Source organism: Oncorhynchus nerka, linkage group LG5 (assembly GCF_034236695.1).
Source record: "Oncorhynchus nerka isolate Pitt River linkage group LG5, Oner_Uvic_2.0, whole genome shotgun sequence".
In the NCBI taxonomy this organism is placed as follows: domain Eukaryota; kingdom Metazoa; phylum Chordata; class Actinopteri; order Salmoniformes; family Salmonidae; genus Oncorhynchus; species Oncorhynchus nerka.
The window spans coordinates 8,664,472-8,689,471 of NC_088400.1; the positions used below are offsets into that span (position 1 = coordinate 8,664,472).

Genomic DNA, 25,000 nt, shown 5'->3' on the forward strand with positions numbered 1-25,000 from the left:
GGTTTAGAGAGAGAGAGACTGTTGAGTTGACGTCAGGTCTTGGTACATGTAAAGGTTTAGAGAGAGAGACGGTTGAGGGGAAGTCAGGTCTTGGTACATGTAAAGGTTTAGAGAGAGAGACTGTTGAGGGGAAGTCAGGTCTTGGTACATGTAAAGGTTTAGAGAGAGAGAGACTGTTGAGGTGAAGTCAGGTCTTGGTACATGTAAAGGTTTAGAGAGGGAGACTGTTGAGGTGTAGTCAGGTCTTGGTAAATGTAAAAGTTTAGAGAGAGAGACTGTTGAGGTGAAGTCAGGTCTTGGTACATGTAAAGGTTTAGAGAGAGAGACAGTTGAGGGGAAGTCAGGTCTTGGTACATGTAAAGGTTCAGAGAGAGAGACTGTTGAGGGGAAGTCAGGTCTTGGTACATGTAAAGGTTCAGAGAGAGAGAGACTGTTGAGGTGAAGTCAGGTCTTGGTACATGTAAAGGTTTAGAGAGAGAGACTGTTGAGGGGAAGTCAGGTCTTGGTACATGTAAAGGTTTAGAGAGAGAGAGGCTGTTGAGGTGAAGTCAGGTCTTGGTACATGTAAAGGATTAGAGAGATAGAGACTGTTGAGGGGAAGTCAGGTCTTGGTACATGTAAAGGTTTAGAGAGAGAGAGGCTGTTGAGGTGAAGTCAGGTCTTGGTACATGTAAAGGTTTAGAGAGAGAGACTGTTGAGGTGAAGTCAGGTCTTGCTACATGTAAAGGTTTAGAGAGAGAGACTGTTGAGGGGAAGTCAGGTCTTGGTACATGTAAAGGTTCAGAGAGAGAGAGACTGTTGAGGTGAAGTCAGGTCTTGGTACATGTAAAGGTTTAGAGACATAGACTGTTGAGGTGAAGTCAGGTCTTGGTACATGTAAAGGTTTAGCGAGAGAGACTGTTGAGGTGAAGTCAGGTCTTGGTACATGTAAAGGTTCAGAGAGAGAGAGACTGTTGAGGTGAAGTCAGGTCTTGGTACATGTAAAGGTTTAGAGAGAGAGACTGTTGAGGTGAAGTCAGGTCTTGGTACATGTAAAGGTTTAGAGAGAGAGACTGTTGAGGTGAAGTCAGGTCTTGATACATGTAAAGGTTTAGAGAGAGAGAGACTGTTGAGGTGAAGTCAGGTCTTGATACATGTAAAGGTTCAGAGAGAGAGACTGTTGAGGGGATGTCAGGTCTTGGTACATGTAAAGGTTTAGAGAGAGAGAGACTGTTGAGGTGAAGTCAGGTCTTGGTACATGTAAAGGTTCAGAGAGAGAGGCTGTTGAGGGGATGTCAGGTCTTGGTACATGTAAAGGTTTAGAGAGAGAGACTGTTGAGGGGATGTCAGGTCTTGGTACATGTAAAGGTTTAGAGAGAGAGACGGTTGCCAATCTTTTCTTTAGCTGCACCTGGATGTGGGGGCTGACAGCTGAGTGGGAGCTGATCTATAGATAGATCAACTCTGGATAACTGGATCCTCCTGCTGTGTGTGAGGTGGGATGTGGGAGTCGAGAGAGAAGAGAGACGCCTTCTTTCTTTGTGAACAGAACTGTTTGTACCGATCATCACCACCAATGTCAAGCACTGAGTGACAGAAGAGGGAGAGCATCCATCTGGGTTCTCTCTAAAATAGGACAGTACTGTGCTATACTGGAGTAATACTGAATATGATACAGCCACATTACCACGTAGGACGGCAGGGAATATGATACAGCCACATTACCACGTAGGACGGCAGGGAATATGATACAGCCACATTACCACGTAGGACGGCAGGGAATATGATACAGCCACATTACCACGTAGGACGGCAGGTATACCAGGCAGTGTCCCTCAGTTTCTAGATAATAATAGGACTGTATTAGAGACGGAAATGTACATTCTTTGGCAGGTTTTTTTTGGGGGGGGGTGGGGGGGTAACACAATAGAATATAAATATTATGTTATGGCATTCAAAGTTTTCTATATCTCCAAGTTTAGAGATCGCTACAAGGCTTTGTCCCAAATGGCACCATATTCCCTATATAGTGACCTAGGGAATAGGGTTCAATTTGAGACTGTAGATTGTCTCCTTGACTGACATACAGGCTGAACCATTACTGACAACGTCCTCGGCACATTCAACCTAACGGACGTTTATGCATCGAGTGCTTTTTCATAGGGGCTGCAGAATTAACAGATTTATAGGAAATGGGGTATGAAAAAAATCCATTAGTTCAGTTGTATGCACACATTTCCGTCAACACTGACATTGTTTGGGAGAGTAAAAATGGGAAATGGAAAACAAGATTGAAAAAATTAATTTGTGTCAATGCAAAGTAGTTTGTTTACGGCAAAGCCAAGCCAGAACAAAAGGATTTCATTTCCTCCAGTTTTATCCATAGTGACAAACAATAACACCATTTCCATGACACACACGTGTTGTTGTTTGTCCCTGTGGATTTAGACTTCAGTCTCTGAGTGCCTCTCTATAATGCCGAGATCTGGAGGGATTGAATGTTTCCCCCCCCCAAAAAAAACTGTGAAGGTAATCTTTTACTTCTTAGCCGAGATGGTCAGTAGAAGTTTGCGTAAAAAAAAATGTAAATGTGTCAAATCATCTCTGTGTTTAAGACAACATGCAATCATAGATCAACTTCAATGGCAAAAGGAAATGCTCAGTAAGACAAGTAGGCTTTGTGTACTGTACTGATGATACTGGCTGGTGTTGGTGGGGTGGGGGTGGGGAGGGGGTGATGGACTGATGATACTGGCTGGTGTTGGTGGGGTGGGGGGTGGGGAGGGGGTGATGGACTGATGATACTGGCTGGTGTTAAGGGGGGGGAGGTGATGGACTGATGTAATTGGCTGGTGTTGGTGGGGTGGGGGTGATGGACTGATGATACTGGCTGGTGTTAAGGGGGGGGTGATGGACTGATGTAACTGGCTGGTGTTGGTGGGGTGGGGGGTGGGGAGGGGGTGATGGACTGATGATACTGGCTGGTGTTAAGGGGGAGTGGGGGGGTGATGGACTGATGATACTGGCTGGTGTTGGTGGGTTGGGGGGTGGGGAGGGGGTGATGGACTGATGATACTGGCTGGTGTTAAGGGGGAGAGGTGATGGACTGATGTAACTGGCTGGTGTTGGTGGGGTGGGGGGTGGGGAGGGGGTGATGGACTGATGATACTGGCTGGTGTTAAGGGGGAGGGGGGTGATGGACTGATGATACTGGCTGGTGTTGGTGGGGTGGGGGTGGGGAGGGGGTGATGGACTGATGATACTGGCTGGTGTTAGGGGGGGGGGAGGTGATGGACTGATGTAACTGGCTGGTGTTGGTGGGGTGGGGGGTGGGGAGGGGGTGATGGACTGATGATACTGGCTGGTGTTAACTGGCTGGTGTTGGTGGGGTGGGGGGGGGGAGGGGGTGATGGACTGATGATACTGGCTGGTGTTGGTGGGGTGGGGGTGGGGTGGGGGGTGATGGACTGATGATACTGGCTGGTGTTAAGGGGGAGGTGATGGACTGATGTAACTGGCTGGTGTTGGTGGGGTGGGGGGTGGGGAGGGGGTGATGGACTGATGATACTGGCTGGTGTTAAGGGGGTGATGGACTGATGTAACTGGCTGGTGTTGGTGGGGTGGGGGGGGGGGGGAGGGGGTGATGGACTGATGATACTGGCTGGTGTTAAGGGGGGGGGGGGGTGATGGACTGATGATACTGGCTGGTGTTGGTGGGGTGGGGGTAACTGGCTGGGAGGGGGTGATGGACTGATGATACTGGCTGGTGTTAAGGGGGGAGGGGGTGATGGACTGGATGATACTGGCTGGTGTTGGTGGGGTGGGGGGTGGGGAGGGGGTGATGGACTGATGATACTGGCTGGTGTTAAGGGGGAGGGGGTGATGGACTGATGATACTGGCTGGTGTTGGTGGGGTGGGGGTGGGGAGGTAGGTGATGGACTGATGATACTGGCTGGTGTTAAGGGGGGGTGATGGACTGATGATACTGGCTGGTGTTGGTGGGGTGGGGGGGTGGGGAGGTAGGTGATGGACTGATGATACTGGCTGGTGTTGGGGGGGGGAGGTGATGGACTGATGTAACTGGCTGGTGTTGGTGGGGTTGGGGGGGGGGGTGGACTGATGTAACTGGCTGGTGTTAAGGGGGGGGGAGGTGATGGACTGATGTAACTGGCTGGTGTTTGGGGGGGGTGGGGAGGGGGTGATGGTAACTGGCTGGTGTTAAGGGGGGAGGGGGTGATGGACTGATGTAACTGGCTGGTGTTAAGGGGGTGTGGACTGATGTAACTGGCTGGTGTTAAGGGGGGATGGACTGATGATACTGGCTGGTGTTGGTGGGGTGATGGACTGATGTAACTGGCTGGTGTTAAGGGGGGGGGGAGATGGACTGATGTAACTGGCTGGTGTTGGGGGGTGGGGGGTTAAGGGGGGAGGTGATGGACTGATGTAACTGGCTGGTGTTGGGGGGGGGGGGGGTGATGGACTGATGTAACTGGCTGGTGTTAAGGGGGAGAGGTGATGGACTGATGTAACTGGCTGGTGTTAAGGGGGGAGGTGATGGACTGATGTAACTGGCTGGTGTTGATGTAACTGGGGGAGATGGACTGATGTAACTGGCTGGTGTTGGGGAGGGGGATGGACTAATGTAACTGGCTGGTGTTAAGGGGGGGTGATGGACTGATGTAACTGGCTGGTGTTAAGGGGGGATGGACTGATGTAACTGGCTGGTGTTAAGGGGGAGAGGTGATGGACTGATGTAACTGGCTGGTGTTGGTGGGATGGGGGTGGGGGTGGACTGATGTAACTGGCCGGTGTTGGGGGGGGAGGTGATGGACTGATGTAACTGGCTGGTGTTGGGGGGGTGATGGACTGATGTAACTGGCTGGTGTTGGGGAGGGGAGGAGATGGACTGATGTAACTGGCCGGTGTTGGGGGGAGATGGACTGATGTAACTGGCTGGTGTTAAGGGGGAGAGGTGATGGACTGATGTAACTGGCTGGTGTTGGGGAGGGGGAGGAGATGGACTGATGTAACTGGCTGGTGTTAAGGGGGTGAGATGGACTTATGTAACTGGCTGGTGTTGGGGAGGGGGGAGGAGATGGACTGATGTAACTGGCTGGTGTTAAGGGGGGGGGAGGAGATGGACTGATGTAACTGGCTGGTGTGGGGGGGTTTCCTGTTTTAGTCTCCACAGTCTTTTTGTAAGTCAGAGAGCCTTGGGATCCGTGGTTACTTCCTGGGTCAATAGTTCAGTAATCTGCATGCATCACCTGACTAATAGGGTTTCATGATCAGGGACACCTGACCAATAGGGTTTCATTATCAGGGAAACCTGGCCAATATGGTTTCATGATCAGGGACACCTGACCAATAGGGTTTCATTATCAGGGACACCTGGCCAATAGGGTTTCATTATCAGGGACACCTGACCAATAGGGTTTCATTATCAGGGACACCTGACCAATAGGGTTTCATTATCAGGGACACCTGACTAATAGGGTTTTCTCATCAGGGACACTTGACCAATAGGGTTTCATTATCAGGGAAACCTGACCAATAGGGCCATCAGCATCATGGTAGTCTATGCCGAGTCCCCATCAACCAGATGTTCTGGTTTTCAGGGGAAATGGAAAGAGAGACGGTGGATGTTCTGGTTTTCAGGGGAAATGGAAAGAGAGACTGTGGATGTTCTGGTTTTCAGGGGAAATGGAAAGAGAGACTGTGGATGTTCTGGTTTTCAGGGGAAATGGAAAGAGAGACTGTGGATGTTCTGGTTTTCAGGGGAAATGGAAAGAGAGACTGTGGATGTTCTGGTTTTCAGAGGAAATGGAAAGAGAGACTGTGGATGTTTTGGTTTTTAGAGGAAATGGAAAGAGAGAGTGTGGATGTTCTGGTTTTCAGAGGAAATGGAAAGAGAGACTGTGGATGTTCTTTTTGGGAAATGGAAAGGTGACTGTCCATGTTCTGGTTTTCAGGGAAATGGAGCTCCATCATAACTCCTCAAGATGGAAAGAGAGACTGGATTGGTTTTGAAAATGGAAAGAGAACTCCCCCAACAGTTTTAGTTTTTCAGAGAAACCCAGCCAATAAGATGTTTGTTTTCAGAGACATCCAGCCAATAAGATGTTTTTGTCCTCATCAGAGACACTCCAGCCAATCAACTGGATTGTCCTCATCAGAGACCTCCCCCAACAGTTTTTAGTTTATCATCAGAGACACCCAGCCAATAAGATTTTGTCATCAGAGACATCCAGCCAATAAGAGTGTCCTCATCAGAGACACCCAGCCAATAAGGTTGTCCTCATCAGAGACACCCAGCCAATAAGGTTGTCCTCATCAGAGACACCCAGCCTATAAGGTTGTCCTCATCAGAGACACCCAGCCAATAAGGTTGTCCTCATCAGAGACACCCAGCCTATAAGGTTGTCCTCATCAGAGACACCCAGCCTATAAGGTTGTCCTCATCAGAGACACCCAGCCAATAAGGTTGTCCTCATCAGAGACACCCAGCCAATAAGGTTGTCCTCATCAGAGACACCCAGCCAATAAGTTTGTCCTCATCAGAGACACTTGATGAATAGGGTTGACGTCCTCCCTGGTGAAATCAGGGTCACCCAACCAATAGGGTTGTCAGCACAGTTAGATGCACTATGACCTGGATTCCAATGCAGGAGGTTTTGTGAAACTAGTCGGCCATCTTGGTTCTTCAGAGCAGAGTGGATGACTGTAAAGACTGTAAAGAGTTAACCGCTGAGCCAGGCAGGAACCACTGCTCTGAGAACTGCACCCAATGTGAAATTGAAACGCCTGGCTGCATAACTAACTGTGCCCCAAATGGCACCCTGTATAGTACAATACTTTTGACCTGAGCCCTATAGGCTCTGGCTGGTCAAAAGTAGTGCACTACATAGGGAATAGGTTGCTATTTGGGTTTCAGACACTGTGCCTGTTTACATTCTATGAATAGAAATGGCATGTTTGATTAAACCAACTGTCTAGAGAGTTTTGGCTAAAGAGAGAAGATGTGGAAAATGAACTGTGGCCAGAAACCCCATGTGTTTAAATATATCTATCTTTCTAGCCACTGTAAATATACACCATGTCACCCTATATTCTCCATTACTTTAGACCAAAGCCCTTGTCAAGAACAGTACACTGTATAGGGAAGAGGGTGCCACTTGGGATGTAGCCATGGGCTTTTCCTATAGAGGATAGGAACTATAGCAAAGCCAGCTGTAATGTGTTACCTGATCTCTGCTAACTCAAATATAAACACAACATGTAAAGTGTTGGTCCCATGTTTCATGAGCTGAAATAAAAGATCCCAGAAATGTTCCATACGCACAAAAAGCTCAAATTTGTTTACATCCCTGTTAGTGAGCCTTTCCCCTTTACCAAGACAATCCATCCACCTGACAGGTGTGGCATATCAAGAAGATGATTAAACAGCATGATCATTACACAGGTGCACCTTGTGCTGGGGACAATAAAAGGCCACTCTCCAGCAACTTCACACAGCCATTTAGGAGTGGGACAACATTCCACAGGCCACAACCAACAGTCTGAACAACTCTATGTGAAGGAGATGTGTTGCGCTGCATGAGTCAAATGGAGGTCAAATCAGAAGAAACGGACTGGTTTTCTGATCCACACCCCTACCTTTAAGGTGTCTATGACCAGCAGATGCATATGTCTTCCCAGTCCTCTGACAACCATCAATTAGGGCCTAATGAATTTCTTTAAATTGACTGATTTGCTCATGAACTTTATCTCTTAGTTTTTTGCGTTTATATTCCAGTTCTAGTACATTCTGGGTAAGTGCTTGTAATTTTGTTGGCTGATTTTTCCCTATGTACTGCCAGAGAGGAAGGGAATCAACTTGTCCGTGTGCATGTCAACATCATTTTAATATGCCTGTGTTGAGTATATTTAACCCCAAAAACATTGAAATGACCAGCTAGCTAGATAAAGAGTAACTGGGTAGCCCACTCAAATCTCCTGGAATGTCCCGTTGGAATGTTCCTATTCGGTTAGCATTTTTTATTTATGTTACCTTTATTTAACTAGGCAAGTCAGTTAAGAACAAATTCTTATTTTCAGTGACGGCCTAGGAACAATAGGTTAACTGCCTGTTCAGGGGCAGAACGACAGATTTGTACCTTGTCAGCTCGGGGATTTGAACTTGCAACCATCTGGTTACTAGTCCAACGCTCTAACCACTAGGCTACCCTGCCGCATTAAGTCTCCCTCACGATGATTAGCATCATAGATCATCACTACGTTCCATTGTCCATACTAGCTCACTACTTAGCAGGCATATCCAATACGTAAGCTAGTGTGGGTGTTGGAACATAACACATGTTTAGGCTTAGCGCTGGTGTTACCCAACCAACAGGCAGATGCAGGACATTCTATGTGAAGCTATTCCTATATGAAATAACACTGTATTTAATTGATGTACTCCTATATGAAATAACACTGTATTTTATTGATGTACGATATATATGATATAACACTGTATTTTATTGATGTACTATATATGATATAACACTGTATTGACTTTCTATACTCTGTGAAGCTGTGAAATAGAACTGCTTATTTGAAATCAGTTATAGTACGTTGCTCTTTGGAGAGTGGAGAATCAAGTGTCGCATTTAAACCCTATTCTAAACCTTATTATAGCTGTTCTACCCTACACTAGAGGGCCAATTACAACATCTCTACTGGTCTCAAAATGGTTATTTAATGAGTAATGTGTTTGCTGTTCCACATGAAGTAGCTAACAGAGCAGAGTGGAGTAATCCAGTCATTTGTAATTACCATACATCACCTTTTTTGTTCTCGTCTGATATTTGAGGAATGCTTCTCTGCATACGATACACGGGATGAGACCCGTAATAACAAGTACACAACACTACACGGGACGAGACCCGTAATAACAAGTACACAACGATACACGGGGCGAGACCCGTAGTAATAAGTACACAACAATACACGGGACGAGACCCGTAATAACAAGTACACAACAATACACGGGACGAGACCCGTAATAACAAGTACACAACGATACACGGGGCGAGACCCGTAGTAATAAGTACACAACAATACACGGGACGAGACCCGTAATAACAAGTACACAACGATACACGGGACGAGACCCGTAATAACAAGTACACAATGATACACGGGATGAGACCCGTAATAACAAGTACACAACAATACACGGGACGAGACCCGTAATAACAAGTACACAACGATACACGGGATGAGACCCGTAATAACAAGTACACAACAATACACGGGACGAGACCCGTAATAACAAGTACACAACACTACACGGGACGAGACCCGTAATAACAAGTACACAACGATACACGGGGCGAGACCCGTAGTAATAAGTACACAACAATACACGGGACGAGACCCGTAATAACAAGTACACAACGATACACGGGACGAGACCCGTAATAACAAGTACACAACAATACACGGGACGAGACCCGTAATAACAAGTACACAACGATACACGGGATGAGACCCGTAATAACAAGTACACAACAATACACGGGACGAGACCCGTAATAACAAGTACACAACGATACACGGGACGAGACCCGTAATAACAAGTACACAACAATACACGGGACGAGACCCGTAATAACAAGTACACAACACTACACGGGACGAGACCCGTAATAACAAGTACACAACACTACACGGGACGAGACCCGTAATAACAAGTACACAACGATACACGGGATGAGACCCGTAATAACAAGTACACAACAATACACGGGACGAGACCCGTAATAACAAGTACACAACAATACACGGGACGAGACCCGTAATAACAAGTACACAACAATACACGGGACGAGACCCGTAATAACAAGTACACAACGATACACGGGACGAGACCCGTAATAACAAGTACACAATAATACACGGGACGAGACCCGTAATAACAAGTACACAACAATACACGGGGCAAGACCCGTATTTACGAGGGTACAATACATGCAGCACGAAAGCCAAAATAACAAAGCAGAGATACTCACAAGACCAACGTACATAGAACAATAACCAACAAGGACAATGGAGAACAGACGGCACATATATATACATATATATACTAACCAGGGGGAATTGGAACCAGGTGTGCGTAATGAGACAGTTCAGTGACGCCTAGAGGCCGGTGACGTAGACCTCCGGAACTGGTGCACGGAATGAGCAGCAGTACCGGGGGAATCCGTGATGATACTATAATGCTCCCTATACCCATCATGAGGTTGCTACAACCTAGCCTATCAATTCAAGTTTACAGCACAGACCTGACTAAAGCACGGACCTGACTAAAGCCCAGACTTGACTAAAGCACGGACCTGACTAAAGTACGGACCTGACTAAAGCACGGAGGTGACTATAGCACAGACCTGACTAAAGCACGGACCTGACTAAAGCATGGACCTGACTAAAGCACAGAGGTGACTAAAGTACGGACCTGACTAAAGCACGGACCTGACTAAAGCATGGACCTGACTAAAGCACGGAGGTGACAATAGCACAGACCTGACTAAAGCACGGACCTGACTAAAGCACAGACCTGACTAAAGCACGGACCTGACTAAAGCACGGAGGTGACTATAGCACAGACCTGACTAAAGCACGGACCTGACTAAAGCACGGAGGTGACAATAGCACAGACCTGACTAAAGCACGGAGGTGACAATAGCACAGACCTGACTAAAGCACGGACCTGACTAAAGCACAGACCTGACTAAAGCACGGACCTGACTAAAGCACGGAGATGACTATAGCACAGACCTGACTAAAGCACGGACCTGACTAAAGCACGGAGGTGACAATAGCACAGACCTGACTAAAGCACGGACTAGACTAAAGCACAGACCTGACTAAAGCACGGACTAGACTAAAGCACGGACTAGACTAAAGCACAGACCTGACTAAAGCACAGACTAGACTAAAGCACAGACTAAAGCACGGACCTGACTAAAGCACGGACTAGACTAAAGCACAGATCTGACTAAAGCACAGAACTGACTAAAGCACGGATGTGACTATAGCACAGACTTGACTAAAGCAAGGACCTGACTAAAGCGCCAACCTGACTAAAGCACAGACTAGACTAAAGCACAGACCTGACTAAAGCACAGACTAGACTAAAGCACAGACCTGACTAAAGCACAGACTAGACTAAAGCACAGACCTGACTAAAGCACGGACAGTGAACCCTCATCTGGATTTTGTTAAGTGTTACAGTCTGTAGAGAGGAGAAGCAGCAGAACACACGTTTAGGAGAGTTCACATTTAGGAGAGTGCACGCTTAGGAGAGTGCACGTTTAGCATAGTGCACGTTTGGCAGTTTAGCAGACCCAAATATAGCTGAGGCCTACTAGCTACTAGGAATGTCAATAATGGTTGATTTAGCCAGCTAACCATTTTTCAAAGGGACCTTCCTGAATGGATAGTGTTTTATGTTACTATATTATATTTTAAAGGTACTGTAGGTAAGACCACGTAAAAAAGCATTCCTTCAAGTGATTTAATCTCTACACACACACACACACCTACCTGTTAGTGTGGTGTCTGACTGTCACACAATAGAGGTACAAAGGTCCTAAATATGTTTCAAAGTGCTTTGTGTTATGACTTGTAGTCTCTCACCAGTAACTGTCTCACAATTGAACAATGTGATGGTAAATGGAACCTGACAGATAGTTCCGGAACCCCTTGAATAACTGTTGTCATGGTGCTAGCATACTGTGACACTCACAGCTTTAGACTGTACACCCCCTGTTGCCCTACTGTTCTTTAAAACCACCTACACAGTTCCCGTTGACACTAACCCCTCATGGGATGAGACTGTGACAGAGAGAGGCTCACTGGGTACCAAATGCCATGCTATTCCTTATATAGTGCACCATGGGCCCTTCTCAAAAGTAGTGCACTATATAGGGGAATATGGTGCCATCTTGGGACACATCATGTAACACACAAGACATCTCCCAGGGAGAGGAATAACATCACGTGGAGATCTAGTAGCAACACGGGAGCTGTGATGATTGGCACTCCAATAAATGCTCGTAGAAAAATACTCACGTGTCATTCATACTGCAGCTCGCTGGCACCAATACCGTAGCATCGTCATACCTACTGTAGGCTATGTGATGGCTAAGTGCATCGTTACTGTAGTTTCTGAGACGTATTCTGTCACATACTTTTTGACCATGTAGTGTATGTATGTGGACACCTGCTCGTCGAACATCTCTGTCCAAAATCATGGCCGTTAACATGGAGTTGGTCTCCCCACTTTTGCTGCTATAACAGCCTCCACTCTTCTGGGAAGGCTTTCCACTAGATGTTGGAACATTGCTGTCATAACAGCCTCCACTCTTCTGGGAAGGCTTTCCACTAGATGTTGGAACATTGCTGCTATAACAGCCTCCACTCTTCTGGGAAGGCTTTCCACTAGATGTTGGAATATTGCTGCTATAACAGCCTCCACTCTTCTGGGAAGGCTTTCCACTAGATGTGCTGGGAAGGCTTTCCACTAGATAGATTGGAACATTGCTGCTATAACAGCCTCCTCTCTTCTGGGAAGGCTTTCCACTAGATGTTGGAACATTGCTGCTACAACAGCCTCCACTCTTCTGGGAAGGCTTTCCACTAGATGTTGGAACATTGCTGCTATAACAGTCACCACTCTTCTGGGAAGGCTTTCCATTAGATGTTGGAACATTGCTGCTATAACAGCCTCCTCTCTTCTGGGAAGGCTTTCCACTAGATGTTGGAACATTGCTGCTACAACAGCCTCCACTCTTCTGGGAAGGCTTTCCACTAGATGTTGGAACATTGCTGCTATAACAGTCGCCACTCTTCTGGGAAGGCTTTCCACTAGATGTTGGAACATTGCTGCTATAACAGCCTCCACTCTTCTGGGAAGGCTTTCCACTAGATGTTGGAACATTGCTGCTACAACAGCCTCCTCTCTTCTGGGAAGGCTTTCCACTAGATGTTGGAACATTGCTGCTATAACAGCCTCCACTCTTCTGGGAAGGCTTTCCACTAGATGTAGGAACATTGCTGCTATAACAGCCTCCACTCTTCTGGGAAGGCTTTCCACTAGATGTTGGAACATTGCTGCTATAACAGCCTCCACTCTTCTGGGAAGGCTTTCCACTAGATGTTGGAACATTGCTGCTACAACAGCCTCCTCTCTTCTGGGAAGGCTTTCCACTAGATGTTGGAACATTGCTGCTATAACAGCCTCCACTCTTCTGGGAAGGCTTTCCACTAGATGTAGGAACATTGCTGCTATAACAGCCTCCACTCTTCTGGGAAGGCTTTCCACTAGATGTTGGAACATTGCTGCTATAACAGCCTCCACTCTTCTGGGAAGGCTTTCCACTAGATGTTGGAACATTGCTGATATAACAGCCTCCACTCTTCTGGGAAGGCTTTCCACTAGATGTAGGAACATTGCTGCCAGGGGGTGCACTTGCTTCCATTCAGCCACAAGAGCATTAGTGAGGTCGGGTCACTGATGTTAGGCTGATTTGATCAGCTGTCTCTCGTGTGTAATCGGAATGTGTTACTGTAGAGGGAAGAGGCCCTCTTGAGAGTGCACCCTCCCAAATGGCACCCGATTCAGAACCCTATGGGCCTCTAATCAAAAGTTGTCAACTAAATAGGGAATAGGGTACCATTTTGGGTTGTAGACATAGTGTAGAAAGCCCACTTGGGAGTGCAGATCTTGTTATATCTGCACTCCCAAGGGGCGGCAGGTAGTCGTCTAGTGGTTAGAGCGTTGGAGCGTTGGACTAGTAACTGAAACGTTGCAAGATCGAATCCCTCGAGCTGACAAGGTAAAAAATAATCTGTCGTTCTGCCCCTGAACAGGCAGTTATCCACTGTTCCTAGGCCATCATTGAAAATAAGAATTTGTTCTTAACTGACTTGCCTAGTTAAATAAAGGTAAAAAAATAAATATAGTCAACTAGGTACTGTACATCATTTACAGGGGACTTTTATCCAAATCATTTACAGGGACTTTTATCCACATCACTTACAGGGACTTTTATCCACATAATTTACAGGGGACTTTTATCCACAGCTGCAGCCTCTTAGAATGGTTATTTCGGTTCCCTGTTAGTTGGTTTCTACCCTGACCTTCTAACCTCTACAAGTTCCACCCATCGTTATTGAGTCAGGGGGTCATCCCCCACCCACACCCCCCCCCCTGGGTCACTTTCAGGTGATTCATTCTCTCTCTCTCTCTCTCTCACACACACACACACACACACACCCACAGGCAGCCTACCACTCAAACACATAGAATATAGTAATATATACAGGAGACTTAATTGACTAGTTACGTGGCTTTAGCATTAATGTCTTGTGGGCTTTTAAGGTATGTGTCCTGTGTTCACTCCTGGAAGGGAGTTTGCATGACAGAAATACAGTATTACATTTGAAAGGGACCTCGCTGGATCTACGGTGTTTTATGTTACTATATTCCATGTTAAAGGAACTGTATAGTAGTCTGCTACCATATGTAAGACCACGTAAAAAAATATATAAGATTCCCTTTGTGTTCATGTGAATGTGGGAAAAACAACTCAAGGTAGAGGCCTATACGGCGAGTCACCTAACAGTAAAATGTCCCCAATTGTTTAAACAAGGCTAATTGTCATTGTTCCTGTCTTTTTATCCAAAAATGAAATACTGCCCCTATAGGACTAAGTGGTTGGGCATCAGACAAGCTCAATGCATGTATCAGTGAAGGCTGCTGAGGGGAGGACGGCTCATAATAACGTCTGGAACGAAGCGGATGGAATGTCATCAAACAACTGGAAACCATGGAAACCATGTATATGATGTATATGACACGCTCCAGCCATTACCACGAGCCCCGTCCTCCCTAATTAAGGTGCCACCAACCTCCTATGTTCCCTGTGTAGTGTACAACTTTTGACCAGGGCCCGTAGGGAATATGTTGCCATTTGGGACACAGACAGAGACTCAGATAAATGCAAACACAAAATAAACATCAATCAGAACTACTGGTTGTCATGCCTACAATAGACTCCTATACTGGGAGTCAATCAGAACTGCTGGTTGTCATGCCTACAATAGACTCCTATACTGGGAGTCAATCAGAACTGCTGGTTGTCATGCCTACAATAGACTCCTATACTGGGAGTCAATCAGAACCCTTGGTTGTCATGCCTACAATAGACTCCTATCCTGGGATTCAATCAGAACTGCTGGTTGTCATGCCTACAATAGACTCCTATACTGAGAGTCAATCAGAACTGCTGGTTGTCATGTCTACAATAGACTCCTATACTGAAAGTCAATCAGAACTGATGGTTGTCATGCCTGCAATAGACTCTTATACTCGGAGTCAAACAGAACCCCTGTTGTCATGTCTAAAATAGACTTCTATACTGGGAGTCAATCAGAACCCCTGTTGTCATGCCTACAATAGAATCCTATACTAGGAGTCAATCAGAACTCCTGTTGTCAGGTTATATCCTCATTGAGCTGTAGGACAGTAAACCAGTAGTTTAACTGCGAGGTTATATCCTCATTGAGCTGTAGGACAGTGAACCAGTAGTTTAACTGGGAGGTTATATCCTCATTGAGCTGTAGGACAGTGAACTAGTAGTTTAACTGCGAGGTTATATCCTCATTGAGCTGTAGGACAGTGAACCAGTAGTTTAACTGGGAGGTTATATCCTCATTGAGCTGTAGGACAGTGAACCAGTAGTTTAACTGGGGGGTTATATCCTCATTGAGCTGTAGGACAGTGAACCAGTAGTTTAACTGGGAGGTTATATCCTCATTGAGCTGTAGGACAGTGAACCAGTAGGGCAGATAGCAGCTGTATAGTTATATAAGTGGCTTAGGGAAACAGCAGCCGACTAATATATGCCACCCTGGGCACGTCCCAAATGCACCCTATTCCCTATATAGAGCACTTATTTGGACCTGAGTCCTATAGACCCCGGTCAAAGGTAGTGCACTATGTAGGGAATAGGGTGCCATTTGAGATGCAACCCCGTTAATGTGATGTTGTTGTTGAGGTGAAGTGTCCAATAAGGCTTCAGAACAGTATCTGCTTGCTGTAGAGTCCAGAACCCCTGAGAACAGACTCGGCTTTACAGGGAGCCGTCTCTATTTCACCTCGCCTCGTGTTGATTACTGCACTGACTTAACCTTTATAGTCCAGACAGGCATTTTCAGCTGAATCAGATGAAGTTAAAAATGAATATTACAGATAACTAATTTAGCTTGTTTGAAAACGGCGGATATGTGCTACTACGAATGACCAGAGCTTCTATGGGCTCTAGTCCAAAATAGTGCACTATATAGGGTGTAGGGCTGTTTTGGGATGGAGACTAAATCTGTTTTTATTTCTGTGTTTTCACAAACTGGCTGGTGTCCTCGTCTTCTTAGCTTTATTCTCCCAAGTGACACAGCGGAGAAAATGGATAATGAGGCTGTCTATTCAGTGTTAATGCTTACACATATGTCTCTTCATTTGTAAGCTATGTGGCAAACGTACACACATTTCTCGCTCTGTTAATAAGCAATAAAAAGATAATTCCAATCAAATGAAGTATGTCTGCCAAATGAGTCACTCTCCGCGTTTGGCCATTGTGGGAGGCCCCACTCCTCACCAGTCAAATAGAGAAACAACCCTCAGTGCAATATGTCTGCCAAATGAGTCACTGTCCGCGTCTGGCCATTGTGGGAGGCCCCACTCCTCACCAGTCAAATAGAGAAACAACCCTCAGTGCAATATGTCTGCCAAATGAGTCACTGTCTGCGTCTGGCCATTGTGGGAGGCCCCACTCCTCACCAGTCAAATAGAGAAACAACCCTCAGCGCAATATGTCTGCCAAATGAGTCACTGTCTGCATCTGGCCATTGTGGGAGGCCCCACTCCTCACCAGTCAAATAGAGAAACAACCCTCAGTGCAATATGTCTGCCAAATGAGTCACTGTCTGCGTCTGGCCATTGTGGGAGGCCCCACTCCTCACCAGTCAAATAGAGAAACAACCCTCAGCGCAATATGTCTGCCAAATGAGTCACTGTCTGCATCTGGCCATTGTGGGAGGCCCCACTCCTCACCAGTCAAATAGAGAAACAACCCTCAGTGCAATATGTCTGCCAAATGAGTCACTGTCCGCGTCTGGCCATTGTGGGAGTCCCCACTCCTCACCAGTCAAATAGAGAAACAACCCTCAGTGCAATATGTCTGCCAAATGAGTCACTGTCCACGTCTGGTCATTGTGGGAGGCCCCACTCCTCACCAGTCAAATAGAGAAACAACCCTCAGTGCAATATGTCTGCCAAATGAGTCACTGTCTGCGTCTGGCCATTGTGGGAGGCCCCACTCCTCACCAGTCAAATAGAGAAACAACCCTCAGTGCAATATGTCTGCCAAATGAGTCACTGTCCGCGTCTGGCCATTGTGGGAGTCCCCACTCCTCACCAGTCAAATAGAGAAACAACCCTCAGTGCAATATGTCTGCCAAATGAGTCACTGTCCGCGTCTGGCCATTGTGGGAGGCCCCACTCCTCACCAGTCAAATAGAGAAACAACCCTCAGTGCAATATGTCTGCCAAATGAGTCACTGTCCGCGTCTGGTCATTGTGGCAGGCCCCACTCCTCACCAGTCAAATAGAGAAACAACCCTCAGTGCAATATGTCTGCCAAATGAGTCACTGTCCGCGTCTGGCCATTGTGGGAGGCCCCACTCCTCACCAGTCAAATAGAGAAACAACCCTCAGTGCAATATGTCTGCCAAATGAGTCACTGTCCGCGTCTGGCCATTGTGGGAGGCCCCACTCCTCACCAGTCAAATAGAGAAACAACCCTCAGTGGAAGAGATTTAGCATCATTCTAGTTTAGTACATGATGCGTGAAAAATGCTAATATCGTGACCATGAGTTGAATGGGATTTGTTCCACAAGATGCCAAAATGTTAGTATTTGGATAGGAAGTAAAACCCAAGCATGGATCGTGGTCGTACCTTGTCCATAGACAGCTTACAGGGTAAGGAAACCAATGTGTCATTTTGGGTGAACTATTGTCCCCATATCTTACAATTAGGATATCAATCTGTCAGTCTACAGGTAGGTAGGCTATGTCTTTCTATCTGATATCTTACCAGTCACCTGGAGCAGCAGCCAAGGTGTCACAGAGGTCAACCTATCCTTCCTCCCCCTTCCTCGTCTCTGGCTCCGGGATGCTGATCTTCTATCCGACTGTCTGACGCAGATAGAACAGGCCTTTTGTTAGCATGGTGGACCAGCCAGCCTCGTCTACCTCTTAACATATCCCACCTAGGGATGTGTCTCCAAATGGCACACCTATTCCATATATAGTGCCAAAACGACCCATAGAGCTCTGGTCAAAAGTAGTGCACTATATAGGGAACAGGGTGCCGTTTGAGACGCGGGTCTAGTTGCTGCCTGTGACGTCTCCCAACTAACATAAAACCAAACCTACCTGATATCGGCCAAATAAAGCAGACTATTAAAATCTCAGCTGTGCCTCCGTCCGTCCGTCCGTCCGACCAAGGTGAATGTGAAGGACAGACACTGGCCCTGCCATGTTATCTAGCAGCGTATTATCTGCATGATTGGCTACGGGTCTGAGATATTGTTTATTTTTTTCCGGTGAGTCATTTGTAGTGGAACAGTAGTTAGCTAGGCCTTCACAGGCAGGTATCTGGAGCTTAAATCATCTTAGTATCTGGAGCTTAAATCATCTTAGTATCTGGAGCTTAAATCATTTTAGTATCTGGAGCTTAAATCATCTTAGTATCTGGAGCTTAAATCATCTTAGTATCTGGAGCTTAAATCATCTTAGCTTTGAAACTGGTTAAATCATCAGTATCTGGAGCTTAAATCATCTTAGTATCTGAGCTTAAATCATCTTGTATTGGAGCTTAAATCATCTTGTATCCAGCTAAATCATGGTATCTGGAGCTTAAATCACAGTATCTGGAGCTTAAATCATCTTAGTATCTGGAGCTTAAATCATCTTGGGGTATCTGGAGTTAAATCATCTTAGTATCTGGAGCTTAAATCATCTGAGCTTAAATCATCTGGAGCTTAAATCATCTTAGTATCTGGAGCTTAAATTTGTTAGTATCTGAGCTTAAATCATCTTGTATCTGGAGCTTAAATCATTAGTATCTGGACTTAAATCATCTTAGTTGCTGGTTCATGTCAAATATACAAATGTCCCAGGTCTGTTTGTGCTCTCTTGCCAACTACGATGGTGACAGTACAAAACAGATCTGAGACCAAGTCTATGTTGACATGTCTGTGGGGTTTAGGTTGGAGAAGGACGTCTTCAAGCCTCTGTCCTCTCTTGTGACCGTTTTGTTTGTTGTATGTGCTGTTTTCATTTGAGGAGCTTCCATTAGTGGACAAAGTTGTCAGTTGCCATCAAATATACAAATGAACATTGGGTACACCTGTGAAACAAGAGGATGCTTCCATTGTGGTCCTCAATGGGTTAATGGGGTTAGTAGGTGAAAACATGTTTCATCTCTGATGAGGGAGGCCTAGGTCCTTGTGGTCCTCAATGGAACAGGGTTAGGATGTGAAGACATGTTTCACCTCTGATGAGGGAGGCCTAGGTCCTTGTGGTCCTCAATGGAACAGGGTTAGGATGTGAAGACATGTTTCACCTCTGATGAGGGAGGCCTAGGTCCTTGTGGTCCTCAATGGAACAGGGTCAGGATGTGAAGACATGTTTCACCTCTGATGAGGGAGGCCTAGGTCCTTGTGGTCCTCAATGGTTAATAGGGTTAGTATGTGAAGACATGTTTCACCTCTGATGAGGGAGGCCTAGGTCCTTGTGGTCCTCAATGGAACAGGGTTAGTATGTGAAGACATGTTTCACCTCTGATGAGGGAGGCCTAGGTCCTTGTGGTCCTCAATGGAACAGGGTTAGTATGTGAAGACATGTTTCACCTCTGATGAGGGAGGCCTAGGTCCTTGTGGTCCTCAATGGAACAGGGTTAGTATGTGAAGACATGTTTCATCTCTGATGAGGGAGGCCTAGGTCCTTGCAAGAGGGGGGTGGGGGTTTCATGCAAGAATGAAAACTCTTAATGAAAATGCATCATTGGGGGGGTCAGCGGTTTTAATACCCTCCTGTTCCATGCTGCTTACTTTGTTTCTCTGGAAAAAGAAAAGAGCAAATAAAAGATAGGAGGGAGAGAGAGAGGAGGAGAGAGGGGGAGGGGGAGAGAGAGAGGAGGAGAGAGGGGGAGGGGGAGAGAGAGGAGGAGAGAGGGGGAGGGGGAGAGAGGAGGAGAGAGGGGGAGAGAGAGAGAGAGGAGGAGAGGGACTTGCTTTGGCAATGTTAACACATGTTTCCCATGCCAATAAACCCATTGAATTGAATTGAATTGAGAGAGGAGGAGAGGGGGGGGGGGAGAGAGGGTCGCCAGGGTTAGAGGAGGGGAATGGAAGGGGGGAGAGAGAGAGGGTCGCCAGGGTTAGAGGAGGGGAAGGGGAGAGAGGACCCTGCCTGGCTGAGGTGATTTGTGCCTTTCATGTTCAGGACCCAGTAAAATCCATGAATTCAGAAATATTATAATCTGTCCAGCCAACAGACTGTTAAATGTAGGCCTCTCTGGAGGCAAGGCAGAGAAAGGAAGGAGAGGTTAAAAATACATGGAGAGGAAAATACTTTGAGTGTTTTGGGAGTCAAATCAAATCAAATCGGAGCAGCCGTCTGTCCCTGTCCCTGTCTCTGTCTCTCTGTCTCTCTCTCTCTGTCTATGTCTCTCTCTCTGTCTCTCTCTCTCTCTCTCTCTGTCTCTCTCTGTCTCTGTCTCTCTCTCTCTCTCTCTCTCTCTCTCTCTCTCTCTCTGTCTCTCTCTCTGTCTCTGTCTCTCTCTCTCTGTCTCTCTCTGTCTCTCTCTGTCTCTGTCTCTCTCTCTCTGTCTCTCTCTGTCTCTGTCTCTCTGTCTCTGTCTCTCTCTGTCTCTGTCTCTCTGTCTCTCTCTCTCTCTCTCTCTCTCTCTCTGTCTCTCTCACTCTCTCTCTCTTTCTCTCTCTCTCTGTCTCTCTCTCAATTCAATTCAATTCAAGGGCTTTATTGGCATGGGAAACATGTGTTAACATTGCCAAAGCAAGTGAGGTAGATAATATATAAAGTGAATATCTAAAGTGAAATAAACAATAAAAATGAACAGTAAACATTACACATACAGAAGTTTCAAAACAATAAAGACATTACAAATGTCATATTATATATATACAGTGTTTTAACAATGTAGAAATGGTAAAGGACACAAGATAAAATAAATAAGCATAAATATGCGTTGTATTTACAATGGTGTGTGTTCTTCACTGGTTGCCCTTTTCTTGTGGCAACAGGTCACAAATCTTGCTGCTGTGATGGCACACTGTGGAATTTCACCCAGTAGATATGGAAGTTTTTCAAAATTGGATTTGTTTTCGAATTCTTTGTGGATCTGTGTAATCTGAGGGAAATATGTCTCTCTAATATGGTCATACATTGGGCAGGAGGTTAGGAAGTGCAGCTCAGTTTCCACCTCATTTTGTGGGCAGTGAGCACATAGCCTGTCTTCTCTTGTGAGCCATGTCTGCCTACGGCGGCCTTTCTCAATAGCAAGGCTATGCTCACTGAGTCTGTACATAGTGGCATGGGAAACATGTGTTAACATTGCCAAAGCAAGTGAGGTAGATAATATATAAAGTGAAATAAACAATAAAAAATGTACAGTAAACATTACACATACAGAAGTTTCAAAACAATAAAGACATTACAAATGTCATATTATATATATACAGTGTTTTAACAATGTACAAATGGTAAAGGACACAAGATAAAATAAATAAGCATAAATATGGGTTGTATTTACAATGGTGTGTTGGCAACAGGTCACAAATCCTGCTGCTGTGATAGAACACTCTCTCTCTATCTCTTCTTTCTGTGTGTCTCTGTGTGTCTCTCTCTCTCTCTCTCTCTCTCTCTCTCTTCTCTCTGTGTGTCTCTGTGTGTCTCTGTCTCTCTCTCTCTCTCTCTCTCTCTCTTCTCTCTGTGTGTCTCTGTGTGTCTCTCTCTCTCTCATGCATTATATGCCATGTCATGTGACAGCACCAGGCAGGCAGTTGTGTGTGTGAGTGTGGATGGGCTGCTAGACTCACTCTGGCTGGAGGCTCTGGAGAGATGCCAGGCAGGGCAGGGCTGCCACCACTGTGTCCGGTCTTCAGCTGGAGACATTACACTGATCAGATTACCCTGCATCTCTGTCTGGATGTGTCCCAAATCACATCCTATTCCCTGTATAGTGCACTATTATGGGCCCTGGTCAAAAGTAGTGCACTATATAGGGAACAGGGTGCATGCTTTCTGTCTGTACAGACCTTCCTCATCTCTACCCATCTAGTCTCATTATTCAGTCTGCCAGCCCATCTCTACCCATCTAGTCTCATTATTCAGTCTGCCAGCCCCATCTCTACCCATCTAGTCTCATTATTCAGTCTGCCAGCCCCATCTCTACCCAGCTAGTCTCATTATTCAGTCTGCCAGCCCCATCTCTACCCAGCTAGTCTCATTATTCAGTCTGCCAGCCCCATCTCTACCCATCTAGTCTCATTATTCAGTCTGCCAGCCCCATCTCTACCCAGCTAGTCTCATTATTCAGTCTGCCAGCCCCATCTCTACCCAGCTAGTCTCATTATTCAGTCTGCCAGCCCCATCTCTACCCAGCTAGTCTCATTATTCAGTCTGCCAGCCCCATCTCTACCCAGCTAGTCTCATTATTCAGTCTGCCAGCCCCATCTCTACCCATCTAGTCTCATTATTCAGTCTGCCAGCCCCATCTCTACTCAGCTAGTCTCATTATTCAGTCTGCCAGCCCCATCTCTACCCAGCTAGTCTCATTATTCAGTCTGCCAGCCCCATCTCTACCCAGCTAGTCTCATTATTCAGTCTGCCAGCCCCATCTCTACCCAGCTAGTCTCATTATTCAGTCTGCCAGCCCCATCTCTACTCAGCTAGTTTCATTATTCAGTCTGTCAGCCCCATCTCTACCCATCTAGTCTCATTATTCAGTCTGCCAGCCCCATCTCTACCCAACTAGTCTCATTATGCAGTCTGCCAGCCCCATCTCTACCCAACTAGTCTCATTATTCAGTCTGCCAGCCCCATCTCTACCCAGCTAGTTTCATATTTCAGTCTACCAGTGAGGCATAGAGTTTTAGAGTCCTATGTACTCATAGTCAACTCTGTCTCTGATCTCCTCTTTCAGGTGATTGACCAGCTTCCGTGGGATTCGATGTCACCTCTAGATTGGTTCTGCTGAAGATGGAAACACTGGAGTCTGAGCTCACCTGCCCAATCTGCCTGGAGCTGTTTGAAGATCCCCTGCTCTTACCCTGCGCCCACAGCCTGTGTTTCAACTGCGCCCACCGCATCCTAGTCTCCCACTGCTCGTCCAACAAACCTCTAGAGTCCATCTCCGCCTTCCAGTGCCCCACCTGCCGTTACGTCATCACGCTGAACCACCGCGGCCTGGAGGGCCTGAAGCGCAATGTGACCCTGCAGAACATCATCCACCGTTTCCAGAAGGCCTCCGTCAGCGGCCCTAACTCCCCCAGTGAGAGCCGTCGTGCCCCAGGTCTCTCCGGAGGCCACAGGCCCTATAGCAGCAGCGGAGGAGGAAGCTCCGGCAGCCACAGCGCCCGCTCCAGCCCGGCCCAGCCCTCCTCTCATCAGCACACCGCCACCATGTCTCTGGAGCACCGTATCAGCTGCCAGTTCTGTGAGCAGGACCCGCCTCGCGAGGCAGTCAAGACGTGCGTGACCTGCGAGGTGTCGTACTGTGACAGGTGTCTACGTGCCACGCACCCCAATAAGAAGCCGTTTACCAGTCACCGGTTGGTGGAGCCGGTGCATGACGCCCACATGAGAGGCCTCACCTGTCTGGAGCATGAGAATGAGAAGGTTAATATGTACTGCATCGTGGATGACCAGCTGATATGTGCCCTGTGTAAGCTGGTGGGACGACACAGAGAACATCAAGTCTCCTCTTTCAGCGAACGCTTCGACAAACTCAAGGTGAGCCCCCCCTGCTCTCTCTAACACACAGATCACACACTAACTGTACCCCTCAACAAACTGTGTTTGAAGGGTTTCATTCCGAAATGCAATATATACATTTTCAGAAATGTTGGTGAATTGACATAAATTAAAAACACATTTTGTGAAAGTGATAAAGGTATTATTGTTTTAGTCTTGCCATGACATGGGCTAATGAAAAAAAAACCGACATGATTTTGTTTTGAAATATTGCAAGATCATTTTTTACTTCAGGGAGGCAAATGATCATGTTTTGTAGCAAAACACTATATTTCCACCCCAAACAACATAATAATGTATCAATACATACAACTATATTGTGCAAATATAACATCTCTGATTCATAATAACTTTAGGGAAGACTTTAGGGAAGACTAGGGAAGGCATTAGGGAAGGCTTTAGGGAAGACTAGGGAAGGCTTTAGGGAAGACTAGGGAAGGCTTTAGGGAAGAAGGCTTTAGGGAAGGCTTTAGGGAAGACTAGGGAAGGCTTTAGGGAAGGCTTTAGGGAAGACTAGGGAAGGCTTTAGGGAAGAATAGGGAAGGCTTTAGGGAAGACTAGGGAAGGCTTTAGGGAAGGCTTTAGGGAAGACTAGGGAAGGCTTTAGGGAAGGCTTTAGGGAAGGCTTTAGGGAAGACTAGGGAAGGCTTTAGGGAAGACTTTAGGGAAGACTAGGGAAGGCTTTAGGGAAGACTAGGGAAGACTAGGGAAGGCTTTAGGGAAGGCTTTAAGAAATAATAAGAACGTTGAAACTTCTGCCGCAATTAATTTACGGGTCAGGGACGGATTGATTGTTATTATAGGAGTGACACTGTTTACAGCCTCCTATGTTTGTTATTATAGGAGTGACACT

The 25,000-nt window shown here is 46.4% G+C and overlaps 1 protein-coding gene across 3 annotated transcripts in view; it reads left to right on the forward strand.

Annotated features, from left to right (window-relative positions):
• LOC115117283 (probable E3 ubiquitin-protein ligase MID2) overlaps positions 1 to 25,000 on the forward strand; it is a 223,742-nt gene that overhangs the window by 37,547 nt on the left and 161,195 nt on the right. For all 3 annotated transcript variants that reach the window (XM_065018309.1, XM_065018307.1, XM_065018308.1), the window contains exon 2: positions 23,318 to 24,126. In XM_065018309.1, the coding sequence (XP_064874381.1) occupies positions 23,374 to 24,126 (753 nt within the window). In that variant the 5' untranslated portion in view covers positions 23,318 to 23,373. The remainder of the gene's footprint in view (positions 1 to 23,317; positions 24,127 to 25,000) is intronic.